At 41.4% G+C, this 14,516-nt stretch overlaps 1 protein-coding gene across 1 annotated transcript in view; it reads left to right on the top strand.

Annotated features, from left to right (window-relative positions):
* PHF2 (PHD finger protein 2) overlaps positions 1–14,209 on the top strand; it is a 129,591-nt gene extending 115,382 nt beyond the window's left edge. The window contains 6 exon segments of the mRNA XM_044451189.1: positions 185–335; positions 337–463; positions 3,241–3,336; positions 3,906–4,015; positions 8,570–8,831; positions 10,719–14,209. Coding sequence (XP_044307124.1) covers positions 185–335; positions 337–463; positions 3,241–3,336; positions 3,906–4,015; positions 8,570–8,831; positions 10,719–10,807 — 835 coding nt within the window. The 3' untranslated portion in view covers positions 10,808–14,209.
* Positions 14,210–14,516: the final 307 nt, after the last annotated feature.

The following is a 14,516-nucleotide window of genomic DNA, read 5'->3' as shown; positions in this document are numbered from 1 at the left end:
CCTCTTTTTAGCTATAACAGCTATAATAATCCAACATTTATTACCTGCCCAAACTGCAGAACTGGATGTCATGTGCCACATAGGTAATACGCAGCACCCCCGTTTATTCTGTGCTTGCTGGATTTATTTTGAGTTGAAGCTCTCTCCTCCTTGCCCCCACCGACACTCCCTTTTCTTCCTTTAGTCAGCCACCGGCATCTCCCAGCACCCAGGAAGCGATCCAAGGAATGTTGTCAATGGCTAATCTTCAGTCTTCAGATTCCTGCCTGCAGCCTTCATGGGGCACTAACCAAGCTAAGCATAATTCTGTTTCTGCCCCGAACTCCAAAAAAAACTGGAAGCAGCAACAGCAAAAGTGCAGGCAAGAGGTTGCTGAAGAAGAGTGCAAAAAACAGCATTGATGTTGAAGATTACGATGAGGACCAGGATCACTTAGATGCCTGTTTTAAGGATTCTGATTATGGTATGAAATGCCTCTCCAACTTCTTTCCCTGAATAGAACTGTTCAGATATGTGCAGGCAGTTAAATCCAGCACCCAGGGGTTTCAAGCCGAACCACCCGTTCCGCTAATCACACACAGTGTAGCTGCATGTTAGTTTCCCGACTCATGTGCACGTGTGCACAGCCCTGGTTCAGGACCACGTCACTTGGATGGGGAGAGGTTAAATGCTTCCCCCATTTTCCCCGGAATTCCAATCCCCCCAGGGGTGGTTAAAAAGGAGGGGGAAATTTCCATTGACTTAATGATTAGCAGAACGTGTAGGCTGCCACTTTGGCTGCCAGGTCATGAGACAGTTAACGCAGCCTCTGAGTGTGGGCTTAGGGCAATGAAATGATCTTGCACACAATGAACTTGGTGCTTTTCATGTGCATGTGAAACATGTTTATATGATATTTATAGCTAACAAAAGGTCCACTGAATAGAGTTATGCCTTCTCATTATGTTTTCAGCCATAAAATTCTACACAAGCAGGGGAGTGGGAGGCGGGTTCTTGGGGGTAACAGTTTCCTCCTCACCCAGCCCCACATTATCTTCACCTCTCCTTTCTCCCACGTCATGTGTTGCCCTCTTTGCAACGCCAGCTCCAGTGTTTCAGGGACTCTTGGGCAAGACACCCTCCGTGGGTCCTTTCCTCAGAGATGCATGTCAGATAAAAGGAAGCCCTTCTTGCAGTGGCCTTCACTGCCCCAGCAGCATGGATGGCCTTCAATCTGGCGGGATTTAAAAAGGAGATGGCACAAAGTCCTGGAGAAGGAGGCCATCGATCAGCAACTAGTTTTTACGTATTAGATTTATATCCCCTTTCCCCTTCTAACAAACCCAAAATGTTTCTCTTTCTCCTGATCTCAGTCTTACCTCCACCAACAACAACCTTGTAAAGTAGGTTGGGCTGAGAGTCTGTGACAGTCCCAGTTCTGCACTCTTCACCACTGCATGCACACATAAGTTGCTGAGGACCTTGGGCAGCTGGGGATCTTCTGCCCATCCCACTTGAAGGATCCAGCTGCCACCACATGAAGAGAGTGCTGGACTTGATACACCATTGGCCTGATCCAGCACGGCTTTTCCCGGGTTCCTACGTTCTCAGTGCATCTACCTTCTCCCTACCATTCTTACCAGCCCCTATTTCTCCTCATCCTCTTGCTCATCATTACTGCTTCTTGCTTGCTCAGCAGGCAGAGATCTAGTGAGCAAGCGGGCAGTTGCATCTCCTGCCCTTCCATCTCACCAGCACCACTGCCTGGGCAAAAGTGAAAGGCAGGTGGACAAGCAAGTTGCAGTGGGGAAGCGGAAGTGCGGGTCCAGGCAGCTCTTGTTAGCGAACCCCAGCAGGGGTGTGGGCCCTGGTCAGATGCCCAAGCATGGCTCCCCCCAAAACCAGCACTGCTGCTTCTTGTTTGAGGAATGTTTACAGTGCCACATGGGGAGCTGGCCTTTTGGATAAAAGTGTCCCATTCACGTGGGACAGCTCCCGAGAAGTGGGTATATTTTTTAGTAGCATATGTGAAAGGGGATTTTTTGTTTTACTAAATAAAAAATGACTCTGGCCATTATCCTTTAAAAAACATGGTTTCAGTATTTGATATGCTGAATATGAAAAATAAACATTGAGATCTTCTGAAGTCCAATCAAAACAAGACTTTCTTCGGTTTTGAAAAAGTCGTGTGTGTTTGACAAAACATAAGCACAAGTTACAATTACAGTACCTGTAGGCCTTTCACTCAAGCTAAATTACTTTTATAAGTATAATGTATAGACACGATCTAAATATGACATTTTGAAAGATGAGAGGACTATATTAGGAAAGCAACATTCTTGCTAATTATATATTTATGCTACCATTTAATAGGTTTGCTTTGTTGTAAGATGGTTTGGTTCACCAAGGCTCCATTTGTACTACATCTGGTCAGCACATTTTCAGTCAGTGGCTAAACTGATGCAATTACTTTAAAATCATATATTGCCCTAGCAAGAGAAATGAAAATTAAATGCACATTTTCTCTACATTGTTCAATTTAAGTGGCTGTAATGCGAACAATGCTGTTGTCATTTTGCCTAGAAGTTGGGGGCTCACTGAAAACAAAGAAGCTCAAGGGTGTGACAAATGACATGATAGGGTGAAATATAAATGTAAATTATTTTGTGCCTCGGAGAACTGCTAATAACACAACTACTGCTCACCCTGCAGCTTCACACAGTCACCTTTATGAGTGATGAACTTTCCACATGGTTGCAGCGATTTTAACTAGGCTGGAACTTTATAAATGGCCAAGGTACCTTCTGAGGTACACAAGATGCATATAACCAAGAACATCCTTGAATGTGAGAATTAGATCGGCAGATCAAATTTTGGAAACATACCCCTTCCCTCTCCTCCCTTCCACTCCTGCATTTCCTCTTACAACAGTTGTGATTAAACAAAGGTTCCAGAACTGAGCATGCCATGCTCCTGTTTGGGCGAGGGAATGATGTGTAGGTCTACAAAGATACTAAGAAAGGTGGCTTGCTCTTGTAATTAAAATGCCAGGTCTTGGCCAGACCTGTCCCAGTTTATGTTAGATCACTTGAGGCCAACCTGGTATTTGATTGTGCATGATTTGTACTGAATTCTTCCAGACTTGAAGGCGATTTCCAATCAGTGACATTGTTGCTCCATGATTTTACACATATTACTGAGTTACATTATTGTTAAATGTCATATAAGAATCTCTTAGGGTGTTTTTTTCCCCTTATTTAGTTTATCCCTCCCTTGAATCAGATGAAGATAATCCAGTATTTAAGTCGCGATCAAAGAAAAGGAAAAGTTCTGACGATGCACCATATAGTCCAACAGGTAATATTTCCAATTTTTGATATCAGGAATGTGAAACACTCAGACCACATACAGCTCCTCTTTCTCCAAAATCAAAACTTGATTGTTTAAAATAGGTGGTTTGCTGATGTAATGGCCTGTTTTCAAGTTAAATTTATTCTCTGCACCACCGCATCCCAATCAGTACAGGACTGCAGACTTATATTACTTTTCAACTGGAATACCATCTGTTACAGTACCTGCTCCGTAGACATGATATTTTATGTGATAGGCATCATTCTGTGTAGTTTTTATTTCTTCAGAATGTTGCAAGTTGAGATAGAGTGTTACAGGTCAAAGAACTTTAAGAACTTGAACTGAAATCAGCGGGCTATAAGTCCTGCTCTTAGAAATATAGTTTAAGTGTACCTAATTTTTATATTTTGTTCCATTCATTTATAAGGGATTCATCCCTACAAAATAGTGATAAATTTACTAAAAAGCATTGATTTCAACAGGTTAAGCAGACTTAGTTCAGTTTGGACTGCGCTAGTGCATGCGTGCACCTTTATATTGCATTATCTATAATATTATTTGGCTTCTTTATTTAGCAAGAGTTGGCCCATCAGTACCTCGACAAGACAGACCAGTCCGAGAAGGTACAAGAGTTGCCTCCATTGAAACCGGGCTGGCAGCAGCAGCTGCCAAGTTATCCCAGCAGGTGAGCTGACCCCAATCTCTCTTTTCCTCCAATCTCAATCTCTTTTTTCTCCACTCTCTTTTTCTCCAATCTCAAGACTATTCTTTTTCCCTTGTATATGTTAATACAGTGAAGGCTTTCATCACAAGAGGTTCTGCATTCATCATAAAGAGTAACCCTTACCTGCATTCCCTAAGGAGAAGGCCAAAAGAATCAAGATTTTGGAATGGCTTCCAAATCTGTTTTAGGAACCATGGTTGGAATCACAAAATGATGTTTCAGTTTAAGCGTTTTTTGTAACTGACTTCAATGCAGCCATAAGATGGACGAGATGTAAGCTGCCTTGAGCCCTTTGTAGGAAAAAGGCAGGATATAAATCCAAAAATAAATAAATAAAAATGCAGCCAAGTTCCCACCTGCTAACAAATGATGCAGGTGTCCTATTAAGCTCACTTTAATTGTGCAAATATGCAGACAGCTTTGAACTTCACTGAAAGCAGCTCTAAGTCTAAAGGGATCAGTTTTAGGGTTAGTTGTATGGAAATGAAGATCTCCAGGTGTACATTCAAAGCATCAGAGTTAGGGCAATATTATATAGCAAAGTTTGGGGTTCTGGAGAACAGCATGCTGATAATGTTGACCCCATACATGGCTGCTGTGATATTACCCTACTTAAAATATTGTGTATAGTTATTACATATTTATTTTATGATATTTTATTTTATTGTATGTCTGTAATTTCCAATAACCATAGCCCTTTAGGCATTTTACAACACTAAAATGAAATAAAATCCAATACAGAATTTAGGTAGCAATCACAACATCATAAAAATTCCACTTAATTAAAAACGACTTCAAAATTTAAACAATGACAACAGCTAGCACAAGTTAAAACCACAGAACCCATTAAGCAGCTGATGCAATGCCCTGATAGGCTGCTCAGAGCTGTTAAATGCCTTGCTGTAGAGGACAGGCTTAACCTGGCACCGACTGGATAGCAGTGTCGGCACCAAATGGGCCCCAGTCTGCAGCAGGGGCCACGTGAGAAGATGCTTTCCCTTGTTTTGCCAACAGAGCCTGCCCTGGAGGTGGCAGTGGCAGGCAGGCCCCTGATTTTGATGGTGGCGTCTGTGCCAGAGCATGACTGTGAGAGACCTTCCATTCAGTATTGCGGTAGAGGTCTACCGGTGGCACCTCAAAATTAAGTTTGTAAAGCCGGAATGGAAGCAGAAAAGATCAGCTCAAATGCTTAAAGCTGGAGCAACTCCCCTATGACAAATGATTGTGCTTCTTTCTGGTTTCTAGCTTTAAAAAAATAGTAAGCAAGGGAAGATGTGACTAGGTGCATAAACTCCTACATGTTATGGAGAAAGTGTTCTCTTTTCTCATAGCATAATTCTAAAATCAGTATTGTCCAATGAAGAGAATTGTTGGATATCAAGAGAGATAAAAGGAAGTTCTTTTTCATGCAGAACATAGATACATTACAGAATTCACTGCTGCAAGATATAATAATGATCAATGTTGGATGGCTTTAGAAGGGGGTATTCATGGAAAATAAGGCTTTCTGCGATTCCTGTTAATAATGATCATATATTCCCTCCAGCCTCAGAAGCAGAACGCCTCTGTTATGCCAGTTGCTGGGGAACATGGTCAGGGGGTGCCGTTACACTCATGTCCTGTTTGTGGCCTTTCTAAAGACCTGTGGTTGGGGCCAGAATGCAGAAACAGAAAGGCAGTTAGACTAATTGAGCTGATGCTTCCTTACTGCTAGGGAAATTGGAGATATCCGCAATAAATTCAAATGGGTATGGATTTTGATGAATCCAAGCCACAGATTTGGCAGTGGAGCATTTTTTACTGACTTGCACATACTTGTGGAACAGGTTTTTTTACTTTGTAGTGGATGCAAATATGCATTCAAGCAAATGCACATTTGCAACACAGAAACAAAATTCTCATCTCTCTCTCTCACCAAAAAATGAAAATCCAGCTCTATCAATGAGCCGACAACTGAATGAAAGACACATGATAATGCATGAAGTACCAATGGAATGGACTTAACAAAATCCATACATCTGTGCTTTCACATTTATATATCACCTTTCTATAACCAGCCAGGGCTGTTCTTGTGACAGCAGAAGTAGAACAGCTCAGCAGCAAGAATTTGATACACTTCAGGCCCAAACTAATGGAGGTCAGATGTATAACCTCAGCAAACCTTTCCTTATAAAGGAGGCACAAATGAAGGTCCAAAAGAATAATTTCCTCAAAATGCCACTTAAGCAAAATTTTCATTGAGAGGCAATTGACTCAACAGCTCTACTGCGAAAGAAGCTATTGCCAAACCTGCCTGTTAGTGAACTTAATGCGATACAATGCAAGTTTAGACACAGAGAATGTTGTGCAACTCCTGCTGCGGGTTGTAGGCCTTTTTCTGTCTAAACTTGCATAGGACTGTGCCAATCGCTTATCCAAGGATAAGCCATGTTGTACTCAGGGGATTTGCTTTGGAGTAAATATGTGTTGGCTTACACTGCTGGTTGACAAATCAATATAGGCATTTAAGGCATTTGACTGTACTGTACACAAAGAATGATTCACAGTCCAATGGCACAGTGCGCTTCCTGGCCTCCGTTGTGAGCAGGGACTGGGAGAGGAAGACGCAGAGCAGGGATCAGCCCACTTGCTTTTGCATGGACTGCAGTCCTGCAATGTGAATTTTTTGCCCGTGCGCATTTTGCCAAATCCTGCCTTTCCCTTCATTGTGAGTCATTTCGCTGATGCCTGGATTTAAATTCAATAATTCAAGAAGACATGAAATGTGCTCGGCACCTGTGATTTTTCAGTCTTGTTTTTTTATACAGGCTTATAACAATATACTTCATATATACAATCTGTGAGGATGAATGAGATCTCAGTCATAAATCACTTTGCAGATGACCAGATATAAGGAATGCTTATTCTTTCCATGTAAACCATGCCTCCTGAATAGGAGGCCACAGAAAAGCCATAGAATTGTGCCTTTGGGCTGCCTTCTGAATTTGTAACCCGTATCAGAGCTGACTATCAAGCCAGTGGCGTAGCCGTTTATTGTGGATTGCATAGCTTGAATGGCCTGCTAAAATCAGATATTGCGAGGAACCTCATTTACTGTTCTGTTTTTTAATTTATCTTTTAAAATCTATATGCCACTTCAATCTCCAGAATGGGTGTTGCTCAAAGTGGCCAGCACAGTACCAATGTAAAAATCCCCAGAAAAGCAAAACAAAAACAAAAACCAGTCATTGAAACACATTTACTATATTTATGCTAAGAGCAGCAGCAACAACCCAAACCTAGAAAATAAAACTAATGGTCAACAAATAAAATTAAGCAACAGAGTTGAATTCTATCAGATCACAGCTAAAGAGGAAGATGCTCGGGTGTGTTCCTCTTGGGATATACTTGGGGGAACTGGAGCTGAAAAATCCCTCCTGCATGCTGCCACCAGCCATATTTCTGAAGAGAATGCCACATATGTGGGGGTGCATCAGCTCATCTTAAAGGACAGGCAGCTTCAAAGAGCCTAGTTACAAGTCATTTATGGTTTTATAATAGACGTACTTAACCTCTTTGGCTCTGGGGTCTGCAAGTGTGGACGCAGGACAGGGCCTGCTATGGACACACCTGTGCTCCAGATAAACAGTCCTGCTCAGGTTTTCTGGGGTTTGGGAGGCTTTCACCATGGACCGGTGGCTTTAGGGCCTCCATCCCAGGGATCCTGGTCAAGATGATTGGGGTAAGGGGATAACTACTTTGGGATCACATGGATGATATAGCTGTTGCCTGTCCTACTGCCTTATCAGGATCACAGCTTCTCTGTTGCCATTAAGAGGGCAGAAGTAGGAACCCCAGTTGCTTGAGGAAAAGCAGCTTTCCAGGCCTGCTCTGATTGGGTTTGCCATCTCTATTAGCAGCGCTAGAACTGTGGACATTTTGCAGGACATTTTGATCATCAGGACTGCTGCAGAAACGGACGAGCTCAGGCAGGCCATGTGCCACCTGTGCACCTCTGACATATTTATTTTATAGATTATATGTATAGCCTACCTTTTTTTTCCTTCCAAGGAACTCAAGGTGGTTTCCATAATTTTCTTCCTCCTCTCCATCTTAGCATCAAAACAACAACAACTTGGGCTGAGAGGCCATGACTGGCCCATTCTCCCAGTGAGCTCCATGGATAAGTGGAGGCTAGAACTCAGATTGCCTGAGTCCCGGTCTTGTTCTCTTAACCACTACATCACCCTGGATCTCTATAATAACCAGCACCTAGAATTGTACTTCAGTTCAATTGTCAAATCATGCTGGAAACATTACCTGGTCACCAAGTTGCTTTCATATGAGTTTCCTCACAGTGCATCTTCTAACATTCATTCTGTGTGGATGAACGAGATCTCAGTCATAAATCGCTTTGCATATGGCCAGATAGGAAGACCACTTACTCATTCTTTGAGGTCTTGTATACGCTTCTTATATTCCTGTTATGAATAACTCGTCCTTAGAAACTAATAGCAGCTGTGTTCTTCTTGAAAGGAGGAGCAAAAGGGCAAGAAGAAGAAGAACACCAAAAAGAAATTATCACCGAACAATGCAAATAAACTCCCTCAGGAAGGCAGCTCTCCTGAACCCAAGCTGGAGTCCCACAGCAGCAGTTTAGCAGACCACGAGTACACTGCTGGCGCAAGCACATTTGGGGTCGCCCAAGTAAACAGAGGCTCTCAGCCCATGGCCCCAGGAGTTTTCCTCACGCAGCGGAGGCCCTCATCATCGTCACAGAATAATGCAGCTGCCAAAGGTAATGTTCGTAGATTGATTCCAAAATGGCAGCTCACGTAAGGTTCCTGGTTCTACACCATCTGTTTTGAAGGACTTTTGTGTGATCCATCAACTTCTTTCCTGAGCTTTTGCTGAAGCTCTCCACTTCTTGCCTTCAGTGGAACTGGCAACGGCAACATATTAAGAGGGAATAGCCGGATTTCTCACACTGGAACAGTTTGGATATAGGCGAACAAGACACATCATACTTGGCATAAGCAATACCATGCGGTTTCCTCCGTATTAGGTTGAGAAACCTTCTGGGGCTGTGTGCATCCTTGGCAATTTGAAAAATTATTCTGGGAGGTGCCATAAAATGGTTGCTAGATCAATTGTAGAAAAGGTTGGGTAACCTCCCAAAAAACTGACTACAAGGCAGAGGAAGGATCTGAGCCCTAACTCACTGAACAATTCCTTGAATCTGCAGCTTTCAGCACAGACAGAAACCTATTTCACAGCAACAGTTGTTACTTTTTTAAAAGAATGGGAGGGATAGGCATGTGCCAAGAAGGGCGTCTGGTGCATTGGTGGCCACTGGCTCCACCTTGCCTTTACCTGCCCTATACAGTCTAATAGAGTTTTTCTGACCAGTAAAATCTTGATCAGCTATTATTATATGTATGGTATTTGGCAAGTTGTGCAGCTGAGTTCTTTGCCACACCTCAGTCATTCCCCCACACTCAAAACCACAGTAAAGAAACCTATCAAGACAGAGACACGGTTTGTAGAAAGAGCACCTGTTTCTGCAGCACAAGTATATTTCAACTGTTGAAAAGGGAGCAGATGGGTTCCACCAATTAGGTTCTTCAACTTGTTTTTCTTCTTTGACATTATAAACATTTGACGCTTTAGTCTTCAGACCACCCTAAACTTTGGAACAGTGGCTGACTGAGGGGCACATCTTGGTATTTGCTTCTCTGTGGCAGGCCAACTGGCCAGAGATCTCCTTTAGGTGTTTATGGAGTTCACAATTGGCCATGAGAGGACAGAAGAAGAAGCGGGGAGGGAGGGAAAATGCAAGAGGTTTTCAGGAATGAAGGTGCCCATGGTGGTGGGCAGTAAGATTGGTTCATTTGTGATGGCAAATCCCAGAAAACAATGCAGATTGGAGGAGAAAGTTTTCTGGGATATGTACACCACCTGGTTTATGCTCACCGGATCATGACGCATACTCTCTTCACTGCACAGATCCCCGGGCTTCCTTGGAGAAGTAGTGTAGAGATGTTTTGTCCTCACAATGACCATGCCAGGTAGCATAGGCTGTAAGGTAGGACCTGGTCATTCAGTAGTCTGAGTGAGGATTCAGACTCAGGCCACCATTGTCCAGTCTGTGTGAAGAATGCAATGAATATTTATTCATATTATTTGCAGACAGAGCCCATTCATTGCATATAGCAGGAATAACAATAAAATATCCAAAAAGCACAGACATCAATATGAAGAATCCCACTTCTCATTCAATGTGCCAAGTATAACTAAATAACTCCCTATTAATAACTACCAAAGATGTGGTTTTACTTAGTTTGTTCATACTGAAGAATGTCCACAACAATCCAGTGATGCTCTGTTTGAAAAACTTGAAAGAATTTCTTTGTCTGCTTTTGCAAATAGTCTCATACTTACCTGGAGGGCACCAGGTTGCTGAGCCCTAGATTAAAGTTGCTCATTAAACTGGGTGTTTCTATTGATACATGTATATAGAAACTGGAAAGTACTTCATTTATACCTAGAAGGTAAAAATGTAGCAGATTCCTTCTCTACACCAATTTTCAATTGCCTTTGCTTCAGCTCTTTCAGTAATGGACTTTCCGTTTCTTCATAAATATAGATTCTGTGGCTTAATGTGTCCCTGTTCTCTTCTTTTCAGGGAAACGTACAAAAAAAGGCATGGCCACAGCTAAGCAAAGGCTTGGAAAGATTTTGAAAATCCATCGGAACGGGAAACTTCTCCTCTAAAACTTGGCCACAGTTGGAACTGTTTCAAAGTTCAGAATGTCCTGAGCTGACCCTAACTCTTCAACTCTTGAAGGACTTCTTCAGTAGTATTGTGCAACATCTTAGGGACAATACCAGTTAACTTTTTGCCACCACTTTAATAAATTGTTTTTAACTTTCAGCAGTTAAACATGTACAGAATACTGCTATAAATATTTTTTAATATAGATGTCCTTTCTCAAATTGCTGAGAGTGACTAGTTCGCAAAAAGTTAATACTCCAAGACACTGAGGATCATTCCAGTTTTAGGAAAGTATCCCTTTAACTTGTTTTTAAGTGAAGAAAAAGCCGTTGTTTTTAACAGTATGCACATTAATTTCAGTTGTCCTTCATTTATCAAATCTGCACGAATTTTAAAGAGGTATCTGGTTAAGCAGCAGAAGGTCAGAGTTTTCGAAATGTTTTCAAATTGACTTGTAGAGATTTCTGCCACTATCATGTGATACAATACATGCAAGGAATGATATGCAGAATGAAATGTCTAGTTTTCATTACCCAGATCATGACAAATATGTTTTATTCAGTAGAAGAGTGGAAACTGCACTTCAGCACTACTAAAAACTTTCCCTACAACCAGACATTAGATAATCATAGGTTAATTTATTTTATGTGCAATGCAAGCTGATTTCCAGAACATTATGGATCCTAGAGTGGATCCCATTGCGTTAATGAGTTGGGTGTACATGCATAATGGAAGATGCAGTTCCTTCAAAATCGATGGGAGTTTTTCCATTAACTTCAATCAGTGCTGGATTTACACCCTTTTCATTAATAGATTTCCAACCTTCCCACCATTTTCTATCTGCAAGGTTTATTTTTAGCATCTATTGTCATGTTACCCACGCTTGTTGTCTATGCTTTAATCACTGCAAGTCAGTGTGTGACAGCAGTAACTTTGCCTGACCTAAACACACACATCCTTCCTATAAAATCTCACAAACAAACGCATACACTTGAGAAAATGTTGCAAAACTAATTGGCACCTCAGAAGTAAGGACTGAAATCAATGGCTGTGTTTGTGCTATGGTTTGTTTACTTGATAATGGAAACTGGAGGGTTTGCAGTTAATTTTTTGAGATATTGTTGGTTTGGAGTTGCTCTTTGGAAATGATACCCGCTGCTTATCAGAGCAGGGGATTCCATATTTGTTTATTTGTTAACTTTGTGGCAAGGGCATGGTCTCCGCCTCAGTTCCTGTGTGGCACAGGAAATATTTGATGGCAATTTCCCTCCCTCACCACTGATGCCCAAGCACAGGTATGCACAGCATCCAATGCAGAGTCACTTCATCATCTGCCACCCTGCGTGTTGTTCCCATTTCTAACATTCTCAGTGGGGCCGTGCCTGATGGAATCAGCAAGCTAAGGGCTTGTTGTCCTTAGCAGAAGCAACAAGCTAAGCATGTTGCCCGTAGCATAATCTTATGCCTGTTTTCTCATGCAGGAGTCCCACGACATACAACCAGATGTATTCCCAGGGAAGCAGGGAGAGGACTGCAGCTTTATCCCAGGGCTCTTGGTATATTTTCTTGGCTTATGCTTGTGATTTGATAGCCATCCAGCATTTCAGCCTTCCCAGTTTGGCGGGCTCTTGCATGTACAACCAGTGCCACCAGGGATGCTCTGGCTAGCTAGTCCAACAGCAGAGCTTTGTCTTTTGGCTGGTATAGGAATGAAATGAACAAAGCAGCTGTGGTGTGTGGCTGGGGAAGTGTTTACCTAGGGCAATGTGGAATGGAGAAAGTTCTACTCATACACCGGGATTTCTTCTTCCCCACTTTCAATTTACTGCAGCCTTGACCAATCTGTGCATCATGTAAACAAACCAGACATATAAATGTGGGAAGAAGTTGTCATCTCAAGACAACCAAGAATGTATTCAAGCACTTACTTTTGGCCCTATTTCCAAACCCCGAGCCTTCTTTCTACTTTAGAAAAAGCAACATGTACAGAGAGAGTGGGAAAGAGAAAGAGAGAGAAACTGCCACAGGCAAAATGCTAAGAAAATGTTCCATGTGCACACACTCTTTGAGGGTGTTTTTGTTCTTTGTTTTTGCTTTGTGTTTCGTTTAATGCCTCCAACCCCATTCGAGAGTGGAACCCGGATGGCTGGATGGCGCATGCTGGCCTTGCGGCCAAGGCGTGCAGTGAGGTGGAAAGACCAGGTGGGCCTTTCGCAATGGAGAAAGGGCTTCTGACATTCGTATCAAAGCACTTCCTCTCAGATGCGCTTGTCTGAAGGACCGTGGGTTGTGTGCACCAGGGGTCTGATGTAAGAAGAGAAGCTTCTGAGCAGTTGAACTGGATACTTGTTGTCTTTGAACTCTCTTAGTGTTTGGTGTAGAGTGCATTATTTTACATTAAACTTGCTTGTCTGCATATAAACACTTAAGGAGTTAAATTTGTTTCTCAGGCAATCTCAGATTTTCATTTATAGATACGTTTCCTAAAGCATATTTTTTCATAGAATGTAGCCTGTAAATAGCTTTTTAAAATACCTTCTTTTTATAAGAGCAAAGTATCTTTAGAGATTTCTTTCTATAGAATACTTCATTAACCTTTATACAAGTTTCTTGCTGAGTATTATCAACAGTTGTATTTTAGGTTCTTGACTCTAAGAGAGAAAAGTTAGATTTTGTCTTTGTTTTTATTTTTGTTTTGTTTTGTTTCCTTTTTATGTTGGCATTGCCTGAAAAACAAGTAAAACTTTGTGCAGCCTTATAGTGAATCAAATCATACTAAAAACACAACCTATTTAAGACACGTTCTGAAGAAGAATCTTCAACTTTATAATACCAGCTCCTTGTTTCTTGTATTCTGAGGGGATACAATTATTTTATTAGCACCTTGTGAAGTGTTTATGTGTTTTGTGATGATGTAATTTATTAATGTTTGTAGCTTTTTATATTTGTACATTTCTTATGAGCTTTGTTTATATACACATTACCTGGATGTGATGTCCATGAGGAAAAAACAGCTACAGAAACAACTGAGGCCTTATTAACTAACCTTTCTATGATTATGGTGGGGAGATTGGGTCTGAATTCTAGGAGTCAAAAATGTTAGTTGAATAGGGCCCCAGGGTTATGCCGAGCAAGTTTTTTTAAGCTTCCCTAGTATACTGTTCTTGTCAAGCATTTATATAATATAACGCAGACATCATGCTGGTTTTTTATTATTATGATTATTATTATGATTATTATTATTTTCGCAACATGTACATTTCTAACAAAGTTTATTGTGGCTATCTATTACAGTGTTTTATTTACCGATTCATATCAAATGCTCTTGTATCAAGTCCATGAAATCTAAGTAAACTTAGATCAAAATTTTAAAAGTAAAATATTTCAGGTTTTGTATAGAATTGGTGTCGGTTTGTTTATTTGCAAGCGTAATCGAAATTGTCGACCCGCAAGTCATCGAAGACCATGGTGCGCTACGTTGCACTCAGATTGTTCACTGCTGGCCTGTAGCTGCCCAGGAACCATCTTTTCTGTTCTGGCGCAAGTTGCTTTAGAGGAGATAAACACAGAGGAAATAAAGGACTGAACATTATTATTATTATTATTATTATTATTATTATTATTATTATTATTAACATTTCTATGCCGCCCCTTGCCGAAGCCTCGGGGCGGCTTACAACACAGTAAAATACATTGAAATACAATAGA

Source organism: Varanus komodoensis, unplaced genomic scaffold (genome assembly GCF_004798865.1).
Source record: "Varanus komodoensis strain SLA01 unplaced genomic scaffold, ASM479886v1 scaffold6_2, whole genome shotgun sequence".
Classification (NCBI taxonomy): domain Eukaryota; kingdom Metazoa; phylum Chordata; class Lepidosauria; order Squamata; family Varanidae; genus Varanus; species Varanus komodoensis.
This window is presented reverse-complemented; position numbering and strand designations above follow the sequence as displayed.